At 35.9% G+C, this 19091-nt stretch overlaps 1 protein-coding gene across 3 annotated transcripts in view; it reads right to left on the bottom strand.

Moving 5' to 3' along the window:
• UBR2 (ubiquitin protein ligase E3 component n-recognin 2) overlaps positions 1-19091 on the bottom strand; it is a 51720-nt gene that overhangs the window by 26211 nt on the left and 6418 nt on the right. For 2 of the 3 annotated variants that reach the window (XM_004935342.5, XM_015283848.4), the window contains exons 4-18: positions 18505-18618; positions 15431-15558; positions 14622-14760; positions 13408-13470; positions 12154-12274; positions 9821-9928; positions 8936-9024; positions 8001-8099; positions 5559-5722; positions 5370-5469; positions 4094-4222; positions 3197-3380; positions 2677-2738; positions 1790-1900; positions 631-696 (exon numbers count right to left, since the gene is read on the bottom strand). In XM_004935342.5, the coding sequence (XP_004935399.1) occupies positions 631-696; positions 1790-1900; positions 2677-2738; positions 3197-3380; positions 4094-4222; positions 5370-5469; positions 5559-5722; positions 8001-8099; positions 8936-9024; positions 9821-9928; positions 12154-12274; positions 13408-13470; positions 14622-14760; positions 15431-15558; positions 18505-18618 (1677 nt within the window). Of the gene's footprint in view, positions 1-630; positions 697-1789; positions 1901-2676; positions 2739-3196; positions 3381-4093; positions 4223-5369; positions 5470-5558; positions 5723-8000; positions 8100-8173; positions 8273-8935; positions 9025-9820; positions 9929-12153; positions 12275-13407; positions 13471-14621; positions 14761-15430; positions 15559-18504; positions 18619-19091 lie in introns of all 3 variants that reach the window. The other variant, XM_419446.8, reaches the window with a different exon arrangement.

Here is a 19091-nt window from a genome sequence, read left to right as displayed (position 1 = left end):
TTAAAGAGATTTTCCAAACTTTCTGTGAAAGAATACAAACGTCTTAATGTAGACACACACACACACCTACTTCCATTTCTGAATACTGCATTCCAAAACATTATTTGTTTATTAAACAACATGTCTACATTATTTGTTCTAAGTTTACTAATGCTAATGAGACCCTTTTTTAGATGGAATCATTTCAATGTAACTGCAGGATATCAACCCAAATAAGCAGATCCTGAAGATAATTAAGAATCGGGGGAGATCAAGCCTTAGGGAAGTCTGTTGGGAACCAGAAATAAATCAGAATACATGCATTATATTGGGTATTGCCACATCTAGGTAAGATTGAAGGGCCTTGTGAAAATATTTTCCTTCTAGGTGAACACCAAGTAGCAAGTTTTAACTTTCGTCCCACTCAGCATAGAAGTATCACAGACATCTCTGTGTCAGAGTTAAGCTGACTGCCAGATTTGAACTTCAAGAAGAGATTGTTCAACACAGCAAGAAGTGAGGGGGAAGAGGCATTGTATACACTCATTGCATTACTGAAGAGGATTTGAAAAGTTTTTCATAGGAGCTACAAACAAATGCACTTGAATCCTGAAGATGCTTGATAAAATGCAAACCAGTACACATGGTTACCTGAAGCATTACTATGTCCTTGTCAAACATCTCTCTCCTGCACTTCACATTATGATAGTAATAAATCTGAAAAAAAAAAACCACCAAAATAATTAACAAACATCACATTTCATCTACATTTATTTTTATTCTAGAAAATCACATGGAGCAGTTAGTTAGGCATGCCTTCCTCTATTTTCTCAAACTATTGATCCACACATAGATGCCCATTCACATCATAAAACATCCAAAAGCAGTTGGCTGAATAGCGAGCCATAAAAAGTGAGCCATGGTCAGAAAAGAGCTGTGGGAGCCATAGTACCTAAGCTAAACTCATCTCACCTTATGATGTTGGCAGTCAGTGCAATTTAACACAGATTTGTTCCACTATCAAGAGCTGAAATTTCAGATCTGGTAAGCATCCACAGTAACTTGAGTGATGTTATAACTGTATGCAACTAGAGCTGCCTTTGCTTTAAATAATGACAAAGACATCACCTTACAAGAATAGGCTTTTTTTTTTTGTTGGTGGTGGTGGTTTTTTTGTTGTTGTTGTTTTGGTTTTTGTTGTTGTTGTTTAAGACTAAGAGGCAAGAAACATCAGCAAAAAGAGCAGCTTAATTCAACCTTCCAGTACGCATACTCTGCAATTATCTACTGAAGATGGGGGTTTATGGGACAAAAGACACACAAGATGCACAGAGTTGGTTCTAATGCTTCTATGTGCCCTTAGGTTTTCAGTTGCCTTAGAAAGGGTAATAATCTGAGTGGGGTATATTTTAATATTCAAGACACTTTTATGTTAAAGTAATGAATACATTATCAAAGATGCATAGGTTTAACTAGCTATTATTGGGCAACATACAGGAAAAAGGGAAAGGGGCATTAGCTGCATTATACTTCGTTGCTTCTTTACGCACAAAGCACTAAGTTCACTGAGCACCATAGCAGTCAAAATGACAAAAAAAAAGCAATTTCTGATTAAGATATCAAAGATTGCCTTGAAAACAAATTTTCAAGTAATACAAGTACTGATTTAAGTGCCTACCTCACACAAACCTTATGGAAGCTAATGCAAGTGAAATTTAAAATGGACACACAAATGAGAGATTTGGGGGTCTGAAATCAATCTTGGGGGAGTCATCAGAAAACAGTGATTACACAGCTGCTATGTACTTACCTGATTAACAAGAGAGAAGCCATTTCTCCTCCACATCCCTGCATGCACTTGAGCACACAGAACTAAGCATCGTAGAGGATGTTCTATTAACATAGGTGGGCTAAGTTCACTCTAAGTTAAAATAAAACACAGTATTTTGATATATTTAGAGAATATAAGAGGAAATGGAACTGAAAGAAGGAAGGATGATATTTGTAATAATTAAACGTTTGGGGGAGACAAAAGAGAAGTAAATTCAAAGCACGTATTACAAAGGCTTGATGAGCCTTTTATAATCTAGCTAATCAATGTTAACCAGCCTCACAGACTTTGCCCTGCAGAAGTACTCCACAAGGGTTTTCATTTATCCTTAAAAACAGTAAGTTTTGTAATTTAAAACATCAGCTGGTCAATTCAATAACATTAACTGTATCTTCTGTTTAAAGACAAGAGGTTTCCTTTGCTAGTTACTATTTCTCCTTCTTAAATTAATTTTGTTTTTTTAACCTTCCATTTAAAGAATTTAAAGGGATCAGTGAGTACATGCAGGAAGGAAAACAACTGAGAAACAAAATTAGAATCCACAGCAAGGAGAAGGAAATCAGGTCCTGCCAGTGGTTTCTATAGATAATTTCTACCACAAAAAGAAAGTAATGAATGAAGAGCAAAATACAAACTTTCCACGGGGGTCTTGAATTATTTAAGAGAGCAATGCTGATTGCTCATGCTCCAGTTATGATTATCCAAATATTAATCTCTTAAGAGGTAATTTTATCTGTCAAGGATAGTCTTTGTAAACAGTATGCATGGCCAAACAGCCCTTTCTTAATAATATCCTACACTTATTTAAGCAATTTCATCTGCATTACTAATTACTTTTAATGAGTATGCTACATTTAATTACATACCAGGGGTAGCAGCTCTGGAAACTTATATGCCACTTCAGTTTTACTCAACAAAACATGCAGGCCTACATGAATAAATAAAACAAACACATATTACATACAACATCTAATACAATTTCAGAAGGCGAAAAAAGGATCACCTAATATACTGTCAGGCCATTTTTTGGACAAAACTACAAATCTGTAAAATTATTATTCTGGAGCTACACAGCTATTTCCTAAAGAGGAATATAAAAAAACCCTACACTCTATGGAAAGTTGTATATGTTTAAAACTTGTAAAGCAACTGAGTTTTGCCTTTCTTTTGTCCATGTCACATCCTCTCAGTGATAGCCAAGTATCCTTGGTTGATCAGGGCAAGTTACCGGTGACAGATATATCATCCTTTCTGTCTGTCATGAGAGGTTTACTAAATACTTCAGGCTCTCAACAGCTGTTCTGTGGTTCATTACACCCACACAAAAACAAATTATATTTATGTAACATTTTCCATTTCCTGAAATATTTTTAACCAAGTTTATACCTGCAAGTAGACGTGAAACTGGGAGATGAATGCTGACTTTTTCCTGGGAAACGCAGTATCTGATGGTCTCAACCGAATGTCCGCACATACTGAGAACAATAGGCTGTTCTCCATCAGTAAAGCCACTATGACACTGCATCAGCACAGCCAGGCATTTCTTGTAAGCTTCAATTAATACTTTTTCCTAAAAGAAAGAGCACAGTTCACAAAGATTATGAAAAAAGCAGAGCTCTGACAAATAGCACAGCAAACAACAAGTAGTCTGATAGGTGTAAGTAGGCTTTGGGTTTTTAACTGTATTAGCAGTCCTACAAAACTAAGATAAGGAACTCAATACTGATCTGAATTACCGAGGTGGACATAGACCACAAAACACATTTAGATACGTCTGACCCGAAAAAAAAAACTGTGCAAAAAAACAGTTGCAAGGCTTTTGTTTTTGTAATTATGGGAACTTTCTGAAGGTTTTCATGATCGTGCTAGGTTAGTCAACTTGTATGTTAACTGACAGTGGCAGATTAAGGCCAGATTGAATATTTAGACACTCTAGGATCACTTGTTCCACAACAATATTTCACCATGCTGAAGTTCTGAAATGCTAGAACTTGAAACAGACGTGCAGTAGAAACCTGATTTATAACCTTCAGCATGAGGTAGATCCAGGGCATGTTTCTCTACACCCTGTTCTTCGATAATTGTTAACTATAACCTAACAGTATTGTGATGATCACAATTTCTTGATGTGGAGAAAGCATACTTGCACACAAAAGATTTTGACTTATTGTGCCATTACATGTTCTGTTCAACTTGTTACACTGATGTTTCCTTTACCTTCTCATAACCACCACCTCCATTACTATATATTCACACAGAGAAAACACTTGAGAGGGAACTTACATCTAAAGCACACCAGTCCTGCATCATTGAAATAACAAGAGTTAATTTCATTTGCAGTGTAAACGCTGCTTCCCATTCTGGTTCCATTTCGATGTGTTGTCCTACTTGACGGGTTATTGGATCCATACCCTTAAAGAAAAGCACTGCACATTTCAACAACATTACCACTTAAATAGCTTCACATTAGCCTAATTGTGGTACAGTGGTTACCTAGTCTTACAAACATACTGCTGCTATAACAAGAAATACTTGGGGCCATCTGGAAATGAATTACACATATCAAAACAACAAGAAAATGAAACAGGAAGTGCAGGAGATAAGAATACTGGGTCAGGGCATTTTTCAGGTATTAGCTCTGTTATTAACACCTTGAAAAGTTTCTTTTCAAAGGATGTTTACATACATACACTAATCATCTTCAACACTTATTTTGCTTTATAAATGCAAATTTATAAATTTTCTATCTATATAGAAGTATATATACCTATAGATATATAGGTATATATAGATATATATATATGCTATACATACCTATAAATATCAATTTTCTAGGGATGTATTAAGAAACGCAGTTAAATGCTAAGTAAAGACTGAGTACCCACAATACCCAAACAAAACTTGGTATAAGAAATAAGAAAATCAACAGCATGATATAGGAGAAATTATGTTCAAGAGACTGTTGTCAGCAGGCTAACAAAGCTAAAGCACTGAGATGGGTGTGCTAAGGAAGAACTGAAAAAAATGTGAGTAATTCTGATTCATGTGTTACTGATCACACTGTAAATCTGCTTTTGTAAAAGCTGCGCTGCTTTTAAAATACTCCTCAAGACAACACAGCACATGAAAAGACTAAAAAATCTCAACAAAGACATCTACCTCTATGGTACAGACAATATATGCTTTGATACAAGGATCAACTCTGCTAGCACTGAAGTAGTATCTGCATCTTTCAATAAGATGGTAAATTAGTTAAAATTGGACAGATTCTGCTCATACAATTGAACATGTCTTGTCTGCCCATACAACTGCAAAATAAGCCCCAAACTACATTTTTCCTTTTGAACCACTTGTCTTTTTTTACTGCCTCCTAAAACAACAAACAAACAAGTTGGGTGAGACATGTTTCAGGACAAAAACAGCAAATCCAGAAACTACACTGTCCTAAAATTATAAAACAGAGGGTGCACTGAACCCTCTCAGTTTTTATATTACGCTAGCTAACTTCTTGCTATAATCTTAACACGGTGCAGATTTTATAACTCACAGATTTACATACCTGCATACATTTGAGCAACTCCAAGAAGGCATCAAAACCCTCTAGAAACTTCTGTCTCAAGTCTTCTGACCACTCAGTTGGCTTACTTATCAACACATACCTGAATACATTAGAAACAGATACAAGTGTTAATTTTAATCCTGTTTTCTCTTTCAATTGATCGAATCAGCACACAGCTAATATACTTACTTGAGATCCAGGATAAGACTCTGAACACGCCTGAATTTGAAAGCCTGTAGAGCAGTATAACGTTCAAACTGAAACCTGCCTTGGATGTCACGGTGTCTTAAATGGTCCATAAAAGTTTTGATGATAGTGGTCATGAGATTTTCCTCTGTTATTAGCATTCGAGCCTACACCAAAAGTATATAGAAATTTGCTGTGACTAACAGACAACTGAACAAGAGTTTCACGTTCCACCAGCAAGTTTAAAAAAAAATACATGACATTTTATTCAAAATAGTTACATTGATAATTAAAATAGAGAAATATACTAAAAGTCAACCTTCCAAATATTCACAGAAGAAAAATGTATTCTAATCAGAATTATCATAATTCAAATCTCTCTTCAGTCCCTTTCTGTACAGACATTTGACTATGATTAGGCTCCTGCTAACTTATGCATGTAATTAATGACAAAACATATTATTATCTTTCTTGCAATTAACTTAATTAACTTGTACCTCTCTTTAAGTATCTGCTGTAATTTAAGTATGAGCCCTTTAGGGTAGCAACAGTTGTTTTGTTTTTCTGTTTACAAAAGGCCAAGCACTGTGGCAAATGGTGAGTTTTCTGAACTTCTAAGGAGCTATGAAGAACAATTTCCACACAGAAATTATGTGAGATGACCTTTAATACCCATCACTGGCCAATGCATATTTCTATGCACTGCAGGAAACAAATCAACACCCATGACAAAGTCCAGCATTGCCAGAGGGCAATCTGGCACACCCAGCCTGACTTAACCCAACCCCACAACAGCATAGGGGGTGCTAAGAAGTTACTGTCATCTCCTACTTGCAAACTCTTCCAGAACTCTCTCACCCTGCTGGCTCTCCAAGGTAAACTGTATCAGTCTTGCAGTTTTCAGGACCCATGATGGTTGTTATCTGAGTGGCTAGTATATTCAAGAAGATGGGCTCCTCTGATCTACCACAATGGCACTGCAGTAGTTGACTAGAGCTTCTGTGTTCTATGGTTGCTAATGATACTCCAAACACAGTTTTTAAAATGCTACTGTGGGGGAAAATCTGATGGATAACATTAAAAATAAATTACTGTCAACACAACCAATCATCCTTCAAACCAAGCAACCTCAGTTACTTGAGAGCTCAAACTCAAATTATTAACACAAGTTTGAAAATGTTATTTGGGGAGGTTTTAACATTCTTCAATTCATTTACTCAACTAAGAATGAATGCAAAATGGGTTAAAACCTAGAAAAAAAAAAAGAGTTGTTCCCTCCTATTTTACTTTCAGGCCATCACCCTATTCTATCCCCTATAAAACTAGCCAATGACCATTTGCTCTACCCTTCTGCATGCTTTAGAAATAAAAAAACATGTAGAAGTGAAACTGCAACTCTCCTCCTCTAAGGAAGCATTTGAAATTCCTATGAAATATTTAGACAAACATACTGTATCACCTCATCCATCAAATAAAAAAAATGAATAATACTAGCTGGATAAATGCAAGACTGAATAATGGCAATATTCTTATTGTCAGCATCAAAATTAAAAGTTACATAATATTGCCCTGACCCATGGAAACAAGATCCTGAGGTTTCAGATTCCCATTAATAACACCCACTTCTATGAAACTAAAAAAAACAACTTTGCTCAATATCATAAAATGCTATTGTACTATTGAATTTTAGAGCTCGATTAAATCTGGGAGGGTTCCAAAGCATTCACTTTTGAAACAAATAAAAAAAGGCAGCTACAAAAAAACAAACTCTTATTTTCAGTACAGCTCCAAGCATCAGTTTGTACTGCAAGCAAAGAGAGACATCTTTGGTGACTGGAGCAAAAAACAAGCATAAGCTCAAGAATGATGGGTGGTATTAGTGAACAGGGTGAAACATAACTTGAAGCGCTGTGACAAAAAATAACTGGAAACCTGAAAGAAGGCACAGACTGAATCAAAAAGCATCAAAGGAAGTGGGGAATATCAAGAGACAATTACTGCCTGCACTGAAGTTGACTAGAAAATTAAGATAAACAAAGTGGATCATTTATAAAATTGCACCCAAAAGGTACGCTCTGAAACTGCGATAAGCAAATCACAATGGAGATTTCTACAAACAGAAACCACAAGTTGCTGTAATGAGAAATGTAAATGTTGTGTCTCTCTGAATAAGCATCGAATACACAAAACACAATCCTAAAATAAAAAGGTAAAATGAAACAAAAAATAGCCAGCCCGCTCTGGGAAGTCAGATCCAATCTTTGCAGCGCTCAACTTCTTTAACTTCTAAACCCATAGTAACGTATGTAAACAGACTGACTCACGTGCAGTAGCAGTGCCCCACATTTCGACAGTAATGTTATAAGAAATCCGTGGTCTGGATTCAAGAACCTCAAGTGGCTTTCAACAAATAAAGATTTCCTTTTTTGGTCTTTTAGTACTTACAAGAGAAGGCACTGTGAATATCTGTATCGAGAGGTCAGCAATTGAGAACTCTCTGTCGTGGTCATCTTTCATAAAATCACTCTGCAATCGCTCATAGTTCTATTAAGAAGGAGGCAAAAAGAGGCAAGGAGTGCCAACTATCAGTTTTTAAAAGAAAGACAGGCACTACTCACCAGAGTAGGTACAGTGAAGAGTTGGACAGACAGAGCAGCCACCGACACTGCTCGTTCGTGATCATCCTCCATATAATCTCTCTGCAACTGCCGGTAATTCTAAACAACAAGGGGAAATTCACCTCTAATCCACACTGACCTGATTTTTTAATTTAAATGACTGCTCTGGGAAATTTTAATTCCACGATTAAGGGAAGAGTAGTTCTTACAGGTTATTATATCAATACTTTGTACAAAAAACATAATTTATCAGCTCACAAGTGAGAACTACTCACTCATTTTCACAATAAAGGCTAATATTTTATTTCTTACACACACACACACACACACACACTTGTCATCAGCAAAGTGAGCTGAATTTTGCATTGGTGATTTAAAGCATTTCAAGTACTACTTACTGCAGAAATACCAATCAGCATAACTGAACTTCAGCACTTTTTTTTTTTGGAGTGCTGTAAGAGCTTATGCCTCAGCAATGAGATGCAATTAGCTCTCAAGAAGAGCCTGCATAGCTGATGGTAAAGACAAAACACGTGAGCTACTTTAGTTCTGGGGAACTTGGAAAGTTTACCTTCTCACCAGATGAGATGCCATTTCAACTAATATTCTGAAGACAGAAATAAAATGTTGGCATTCCATTTCAACTTTCCACATTCAAAAAAATAATTCTGGCAACAGTTCATTTGAAGTTCTACATGCTAACTAAACTCTCTTCACTAGAATGTTTAGGCATTTAATAGCTCTTTTAAGAAAGATACTTACTCTTGCAAAACGGATAGCAAAAAGCTTCTTGTATTTCAAGTCCATAAGTAGACTGCTCATGAATAACTGGTGATACACATTTCTAGCTCCTGTCAAGAAAAATGAATGATATGTGTCACTATTTTCTAACAATATACTACGGAAACATTTAGAAATATAAACTCTTACAGAATGAAGCATATCTGCACTTTAGAGCAAAAGCTGCTTTGACCAAGTCTCTCAGGTGGTAGCAAAGAATGAAGAGCACAGAAAATGAAACGCTTCGACTGGCATTATTTACTATTCCTGTATCAAATAATACTCAGCTGCTAAACAAGAACATAAACCCTCAAGTGAAAGGCAAGTCAGGTAAACAAGAATGAAACCGCTCCTCAGAACAAACAGGATTTGGATGGCCTGAAGGGAGCCAAAGGGAAGCAGCTACATGGAAAGTCCTGGGAAATGCAATAAATTTTTATCAGCTGGAGCAGCTCCACTAAAAAAAAAGAAAAATCAGCTTATCTAGCTCTGAATTTCTAATGTGTGTCTGAGCAGTACCCCAGAAAATACTATCAATACCAGTAAGAACTGACTGCATGTACCTCAGAAACATAAGCATGTTTGTATTATTTCTTTCTGTAGGTCAGTTAAATCAAAGGTCTATCAATTATTTGCTCAATACAGAGTAACTATGGAGAACAGGAATAAGTAGAGAAATATTAGCCTCGAAATAGAAATGTAAAAGTTGAAAATTACATCTTGTTTACATGAAGGAAGTTACCCTAACAAATTAGGAAATCACCTCACTAACACACTACAATAAAAATGATTACACATGCAGCAAGGGAAAATCATCATACATAACATTCCTCAGCATTCTCCAAAAGCTTGGAAAAAAAAACTCACCCTTCCACAGTTTAGAATCATACAGCATCAGCTTATCCACAAGAGAAGAATTTTCACCATCTGGTCCCTCCTGTAAACCAACCTGACACAATACTCGACGAAGGCCATCTTAATGGAAAGAAATGATGGAAGTTACTAATAGTTTCAACACAAAACTTGTTCATTATTTTGACATGCCAGAGTTTTCATAAGACACAACAGAAGACACCTGGCCCTATTACCTTGACAACCAGAAAACGCTTCCTATTTTGCTGACAGAAACACAAATATTTGATACCTTACATGTCTTCTACCAGCCTTATGAGACATGGTTGAACTTTATGAAAACTACCGAACAGAATGATTTGTTTCAAATTATCAAATAAAAATGTGCTCCTAGAAATGCTACTGGCTTACAAATATAAATACTTATACATCAGGCTAATTTCAGGGTCATATTTTTCTCATTGAGAGTCCTACCAAAAATAAAAGTTCACACATGACAGTTTTTTCTGTATACTTACTACCCACTATTATAGTAAAGCTTCTCTATTGTTTTGTTTGCTTTTTTTTCCAAATGGAAAGTAATAATAATTGCTGTCATATGAACAAACAAGTTATACTGAATCTTCAACATAACATAACACAGGCAATCATATGCTTAACCCAGCTGCTGACTGCAAGTAACTTGCTCACTAACAAAATAATATGGTTTCTAAGTATTAAGCCACCATCTCTGCACTCTGCTGAGACATCTCAGCTTCCTAGGTAGAATTGGCAGTGGCTCAGTGCCACGCATACCATACCATGCACTACATGATGCAGTTCTATACAGTTTGTGAACCACTATAGCAAGGTCGTGTCTCCATGCACCACACAGTTCAGTTTGACCTATATTATATGACTGCATGCCAAGGTCCGAAGTTAATTTGAGCAGTTGAATACACAGGTCACAGACAATAATATATACACGCTGCTTACTGCATAACATTATGACTCAGAAGGGCAAAAATAAAGTACAATGGATTCAATGACTGAAATTCTGCAGAGTTGCCTTCACACACACTCAAAACAAACTATAAATTCTCTGCTTTTATGTGCAGTTTGGTGTCTTGCTTTCATTAATGTATTCACGTCACCTTTTTGCTGTTGCAACTCAGTACTAAAATTAGTGACCTTGGTACCTGGCACAAATAACATGGCACAGAACTGGGCTCAAACAAAATGAGAAATACAATGCTTGTCTACAGGTTAAATCAGACTGAAAAAAAAGTATGTCAAATTAAATACCTCTTAGCCTCTCCTTTCTATTTATATCTATTATTTGCCAGCAAATACATTATTTGCCATCAACACTAGAAAGTATTTGAACTAACTTCTACAATGATTTTTCAGAAGTTTGATTTATGCATCTTAAAAATAAGCTTATACAAACCAATTATTTATCTATCAACAATAGCATGATAGACAGAACCCATGCTTAAAATTTTGCCTTTTTTTTCTAAGTATCAGTTTAATATATAATCCGTGAACAAATCCTGCATCTACACGGAAGAATTTACACGTGACATTACAGCTGAGAGTGCTCTGCTATTAATTCTTGTTAACATTTACAGATTCATTAAACACAGTGTGCAGGGGACTATGCCTACATTTATATGCACTGGGAGTCTCTGGTAGTTTGATGCATTTTCCTTTTATTTCCCCTCATGCTCTGCATCCTCACAACTTTAATTCATCAAGACAGAGAAAGAAACACACCAGAAAAAAAAAGTCTTCCCAAAAAAGTGCTAATGTGCATCTTTTTTTACTGTGCATACTGTTTCTTTGAAGAAACCTCTTTCTAAACATCTGATTAATACTTCATTGGTTTCTATACTTATCCTAAAGCAGTTCCCCACACTTTCTCTGTTGTTCCACTTCCACAGCAACAAACCTGAGGCAACCACTTTCATCACCATCAAATGACTTCTGATTAATTTTGTATTGTCTAAGCAGAGAGGTTATTTTCAGCTTACTGCATTCGTTTGAAAAGAACTAGGGACTGAAAAAATAGCTAGCTGGCATGCAGCATTTGACAATGATTCCCAGATTCTGTTCAACACCAACTAAACAGAAAACAGTATGTGAGAAGACTCACCACAACTGGTAGCACCACCATATGTAAGTTAAAACAGCACTTCAGCATAAGTAAAAAAAAAAAAAAAAAAAAAAAAAAAGATAAAGCCTGACAAGTTATTAATTACTTTACCTTACATGCCGCATATCTGAAATAAGAAGGCAACATTATGAAACAAGCTGAACTCCTGAAGCAAATATTCTCTAGGTTCTCAAAAAAGTTCAAGTTTGCCCACCTGAATATCCAATAACGCTGCCAAGCCAAGTTAGGAGCTTCAGACCAAAGCTCTGATGGGCAACAATGGATGAATGCATAACCTGTACTTTCAATGGCTTTGTCTGACGACTGGTATTTCTCTTAAAAAAATAAAAAAAGTTAATGCTTTTTTAATGAGGGCTAGCACACGTTATTGTACAGAAACACAGCATTCCTATGATTAATTTCAATAACTTATAATATTAATACATATTCCAACGACTAGCAACTAAATAGAGAAGTAAAAAATCTGAACTTTGTTTATCCCACTAGTATTTGAATGACAGTATTATGCAATAACAACATATTTAGGCCAATCCACTTTCCTCCTTTTATCAACATGCACATGGATCTACTGCACGTTACTGATAAGCAGTCTCACACACAGCCTAAAACAACTGTGCACATTTGTTCCTCACAACATGACATGCAACTCACACAGCAGCCCACTAAAAAAGAAACTTATCATCCACAGACTTCAAAAATGAAAAACAAGTAGAATTAGAAACCAGAAAGAACATCTCCTCATCTGTGGTAGTAACCTTAAGTTAGACAGTACCTACAGAAGTAATTTTTTCTTCAACTGCACAGGTGGCAAGTTCAATAAATTGCTTAACAATCTTTAAAGAGATCTTAATGTTTTCAAATATCTTAAAAATAGTTCAAGTCTAGTAACTGTAGTTGCAGTATCATTTTTCCAGCAGTAGTGGCATTATCTGTATGTTGTTGCACGTAATTAAGAACCTCACTGCTTAAACCCTTGTTCTTACATGGAAGGATCTTGTGATACATATTATGAATAAACACACATTCCCCAATATATGCAAAAATGAAAATGTAGTTTTGCACTTGGACTCAATCCCTCGGTTACAATTTCAGTGGCTGGGGCTATCATAAAAAGACAAACAATTTGATATTATAGAGGAAAAGTAGTTTAACTTCACTGATTTGAACTGAAGTATTACCCTACAGAACTACATTTCAAGTTCCTAACTGTTTTCTGAGGGCAAAAGTTGCCTAGTAACTTACTGGGAAATGATTTTGGGTGCAAGCTAGACTATAAGAGAAAAACAAGAACATAGCATAAAACTGCATTTTGTTACCTATCCCATGTGCATTGTAGTGTTTCCAATATTTTATATTATATAAAGAGTCACGACAGTAACAATATCACAAAACTCTGTACAAAAACCATCTTTCAGCTAGACGAGGAAAACAGGTAGATGCTACTTACCACAATCACTGATTTTGCTTGATCACAGTACTGAAAGTCTCCATATCGGACAGACCTACGGCCCTTTAAATTTGTGAGAAAGTAACATTACCACCAGTTTCTAAGCAAGAAGCTCAAACACAGTGTTTTACATTAGTGTAAAAGACATAGGAAAAGTTTCAGGTGCAAGACAGCCACTCTTGTTTTCACATCATTTTCATCTTTTGAAAGTACTACATATAGTTAGACATTTGAGCTTCCAAAATGCATGCTGTACTTTTAAAAAGAAAACAAAACTATGCCATATATACAATTACATGCTAAACCAAATTTTCTGTGTATATTAATTAGTGATTTTAAGGCACAGCTATTACTTTTTACTTGAAATATCAAATACTCAATCATAGCAGTTTTCTTAATACTTAAATATTTCAGACATTCCAATGCTTTTTAAAAAGCAGTGCTCCCACTGCCATTTCGGAAGAGATGCTCCTTGTTCCACTCCCCCCCCCAACAAGAGGGGTAAGAAATCAAAACAATATAAAGGGACACATTTTCACAGTAACAGACCTATGGCACAAGCAACAAGATGCAGCTGTCCCTAGAAAGTTAACCAGAAGAAAAGATGCCCTTGCTTAAAAATAATTATAATCACATGAGCCAGAAGACAAATGCAGCTGGGAGAACGTTCCTCAGATCAACATACTAGTTAAAATTATACTCAGCACGTAATTTTTCTGAACTCATTGTTCTTTTTAAGTACTGCATAAAATGCTTTACCTCTTCCTGCCATTATCATCTAACAATTATGAGAAGAGAAAATTAAATTTAAAAACCACAAACAATTTCACAAGCACAGGAACAAAAGCAACCAATTCAGGATTTTTTTCCTCATAGTTGACAGCTGTTACTCCCTTCCCATGTTTTGAAGCAAGCACAGGGGGTCTTCCAGCATAAACTCCCTGGTGTAGAGCAAGCAATGAGCTAAAGCTGCTGCCTGCTCTTGACAAAATGGGCTAAGAAACACCCTGGTATCTATGCTCATGAGACTTACTAGAATTATGGTGAAAAATATATTCAATTTCAAATGTAATTTGGCTCAGTCAGTTAGTTAGTAACCTGTCACACGTGGCTTAATCACATTAACCACACACTTTGAGAAAACAAACTAAAGTATGTGTAGTCATAAAATAAACGTTAGTGTAAGTATAAGCTCTAGAAAGGAATTTACTTACATCTCTGTCTACTGTTGTTGCAAAACCAATAGCTTCCTTCTGTGTGCAGTTGACAGCTTTCTGAAGAGTATAAATAACTTGTTCATAGGTGTGGACTTCATCATTAAAGAGCATGCAGTAGTAAGTGTCACTCTTCTCACTTCAAAGCAAGCAATGAATTTATACAATTCAAAGTTAAAAATTATAAGTTATATAATTCAAATGTAAAAGATCAACCCCCCAGTTTAACAAAGCTTTCCACCAAGCTCACAACTCAAACCTGGGCTTCCTTTGCTACACAGTTTTATTTAATAAGGAATGAACATCTCAGTTCCGCAGGAAAGTTGCATGTTCCCATAGAAGTTAAAGACCAAAATGAGCAAAATCATAAGACAAAACTTAGGTCTGAGTATTACTTTTGAACATGTGTTGATTCTGAATTGATAGTTCCCTACCAAGGAGAACATATTTCCTTACTGCACAGCTCTGCTCAAAACATTCTCGCATAGCATTTTAGAAGTTTCAATGTTTTGGAATTATTATACCATTTGTTCCGAGGGATTGCATTGTAGTAATATTTCTTCTCAATTTGAGGAAAACAAATGTATCATAAAAATTATTTCACCATCTTTATAGAAAGAAATGGGATGTATAGTCACACAAATTAAAGACACAGGCAATTATTTTAGTCTACTGTCCACAAAATATCCCTGACAAAAAGGGGAAAGAGGAAAGTCAGGAAAGAGAAAACAGGATTAAAGTAAGAATCTATATTTCTATTGTAAATATGTACATGTGTTTAAAAGGAGAAGGACAAATACTATACTTACGTCATTTCTAAGCCAGGCAATTCATTTTCTTTTTCCCATGTTAATATATCTACTGCATATTTAAATGTGATAGCAAAGATATTATAAGCTCTTGCTACCATATCTTCTGGTAAGTGCACAAGAGGATCCTGAAAAAATAAACAGGAATTGAGAAATTGAGTGCTATTCAGAACAGGTATTTTGAAAAATCTGCATGCCTTTACACCAAAGATGATGCAAGCATCCTTAATGGTGTCTTCCTTAAAATAACTTCCCACTTGAAAGGAACAGTTAATAGTCAGCTTGTTTTCTTTTCCCTGTTCTTCACAGAAGAATCAGCAAAGTGGTAATCTAGTATTCAATGTCCAAACATTAACTTGACTCTGATCACTCGAATTTTCACTTTAAGTGTTCCCTCTTTCCACATCAGCTGCATTAGAATCTGCTTTTTTCACAATGTATTCAAAAACCATAATTTGAAATAACTGCTTTGTTCCACTTAATTAAATGCAAAATACAAATAAATATGCATTTAATGCTTTCTTTCATAGGTAGTATGCCTTTAGAGGCAGAAGTCCTAACTACCAAGATTCTACAAACAACACATGCAGGGATCATGAGTTATGATGCAAGTCTCTTACATGCTACAGTAGGATCTGCTCACATGTCAGTCGCGTTCACAGACATCTATTCATCTTTTGCATGGGAAACACACATCCACTTGTGCCCATTCTGCACTCTCAAGGGTGCCCTGCACCTGATGCCAAGGCACACACATTGCTGATTCACAATTCAACTTGCTGTTAACTAGAACCCCTAGATCCCTTCTAGCCCGGCTGCTCTCCAGCCTCTCATCCCAAAATCCATATGTATACTGAGAGATGCATGCTAAGGGAACTGAAGAGGAGGAAGAGGAATGCCACCTCAGCTGGCAAATGCCAAGCTTCTTTCTGAAGCAGAAAAAGAGAACCACTACCAAGCCACACACTCGTAGTTTCCTTCCCTGTAAAGACTGTAATAAATTCAATCCTCAGTCAACTAGTACAAGCAACACTACCATTCCCTTCCAAACCATTTCATGGGATTTGAGCGTAAACAGACATTAACAACCTCTTCTCTGATGAGTTTCTTCTTTTACTACTTCATATAAGATGTTATAAATAAAAGTAGGCCAAGACACAACCATCAGCTCTCAAAGTTTTGATTCTCTAAACAGCTACCATTTCTTTTACAAATCTGGAAAGGGAACACTAAAATATCCTATTCTGCCAACACTATTACAGTAGCAGAATTTGCATTCTAGGAATAGATAGAAGCAAATTCTGTGCTTCACTAAGTTTATCAAGCCATACACAATAATCTTTTCTGAACAAGTCTGCATTACTTACAGCAAGCTCTTGATAGTCAGGAATTCACCTGTACTGTGAATTGTATACTCTACCTACACTGTAAATTGCATTCATACTGTAAAAAAAAAAAGTGTATTTACACTGCAAACCCGTAAAGTTTTTCCAGCCATCCACACAATCCAACATTCTTTTTGAATACTTGGAACGATAATATCATTTGAATTGGAAGAGACCTTTAAAGGTCATCCAGTCCAACTCCCCTGCAATGAACAGGGACACCTACAGCTAGATCAGGTTTCTCAGAGCCTGGTCCAACCTGATCTTGAATGTCTCCAGGGACAGGTCATCCACCTCCTCTCTGGGCAAACTGTTCCAGTGCTGGAAGTTTTACAGAAACGTTAATATCTGCCATTTCTGGGTTTAAGTCATTTAAAATTTATCTAGGGCATGCAGAGTAATCAATCACCAAAAGCAAAGGCAAACCTTACACAGTTGCACTACCTTCATTCCCTGCGCTTTCAAAAAGACACATATCTGAGCAAAGAGAAAACAGGCTACTACACTGCTCAGTAAATGTGCCTTGATGTCCCTCACATATGGCGTTAAATAAGCAATCTTGATCCCACCATTTACTAAGAAGAAACACACAATCTGCTCAGTACCTTAGTTTTTCCACCATTCACAATACTGCCACCTTTCATTAACTACCATAATTATCTTTAAACATAGCACCAGCAGTTCACCCAAGATTCCAGAACATCAGTCCTCTAATGCTGTCCCCTGTAATGTAAGTTGCATGTAGACCAAGTAGCAAGGCCATGCAGCAATTTCTAAGCAATGAGACAGTGAGGACAGATTTTACAACTGTTGTCATTGCAATACAGTTAGAGTTGTTTCACTTAAACCAAGAAATCAGCAAAATTAGTACAAAAAGTTTTCTTATATATTCTCTTCAAAAGAGATTTCACAAATTACATAACATTAGAACAGCTCTAAGTGGCCAGACGAGAAGTCCAACTAGCCACGTTCATTTCTGAAATGTAATAAGAGAGAGTTAGGAAAGAGTATAAGGGCAGAATACTCCTTTGGTCTTCAGTAACTTAAGACATGAAGATTTCTCAAGCTAAAGATGGTATCTGTAATTTTACATAGCTATCAATCATTTCTTCCTCCCCAAACACGTTAAATAGCTTTCTGAACAAATATAAATTGTTAGCAAGATCAGTGCTTTGAAGCATCAAGTTCAACAACTGGAATTCATACCACTTTTTTTTTCTTTTTGCTAGCTTCATTTAACACATCCAACTTGTTAAGCTATAAGAAATAGTGAAGAGATCTTCCTTATTTATCGTCTTCATAGCAAACACGCTTTTAGAGACTTCCATCCAATAACACCATTATGGCATTTTTAGAATGGCCAGTTATTTTGATTTAAAAAAATCTGTCTACTTTGTAAGAATCAGAATGTATATTGCACAGATAGCTTAATTTGGCTTATTCAAGCATGTAATTACATACACATTTTTTCACATTGAAGACTTCCTTCAACTTTCAGAATAAGACAGAAAAACAAAGAAAACTGAAGTTAAGCTGCACAGGTGCCTAAGAATATATAAAAATAAAGTCCTCAAGTAGAAAATATCACTCTAAGCATCTCTAAGTTTATGCTGCTCATTTGAATAATTTCCTATATGCACACACACACACACACAGAGTTAACAGTATTTCAAAACACAGTGTCTCAACCTCTTCTTCTGCAGTCTCTGAAGTGTTAAGTTCATGCTTCTGACAGTAAGGACCTTCTTTCCAAGCTTCAGTATCACCACAGTCACAGAAACCTCCTCCACCTGATGTTGTCATCTATAATTATTCAAAAACAACATAGTTTATGTGAATATGCATATAAACATACACATGCATTAACAGAAGTAGTCACAGCCAAACTACAAAATCAAGATCACAGTATCTGATAGCTTTTTCAGTACCTCATTAAAAAAAACAGTGAAATCAAGCTCATTTCTATGATGACTGAAAACTTCATCAATCTGCCTATACCAAAAAGCTCAAACATCTCTATTGTCCAAGGCTGTGTAGAATTAACATATGATTTATGACAACACAGTTGCAACGTGTAGTTTTTCTGAATTCATTAGCTGTAATGCTACCTTTCCTATTTTGGATTTTCATGTTTTTAATTTGAGTAAAGCTTTATCGTTCCAAACAGCACGATTACAGAGTGAGGTGCAGATGTGCTAGTTATAATAACAGGTGTTCTTAGACAAAACTCCTAAGTTGTTCATGTTATAAATCCTCGTGAGTCAAACATCAAGTTC

Source organism: Gallus gallus, chromosome 3 (genome assembly GCF_016699485.2).
Source record: "Gallus gallus isolate bGalGal1 chromosome 3, bGalGal1.mat.broiler.GRCg7b, whole genome shotgun sequence".
Taxonomy (NCBI): Eukaryota; Metazoa; Chordata; class Aves; order Galliformes; family Phasianidae; genus Gallus; species Gallus gallus.
Note: the sequence above shows the minus strand (reverse complement) of the source record. Positions and strands in the feature narration are given on the sequence as shown.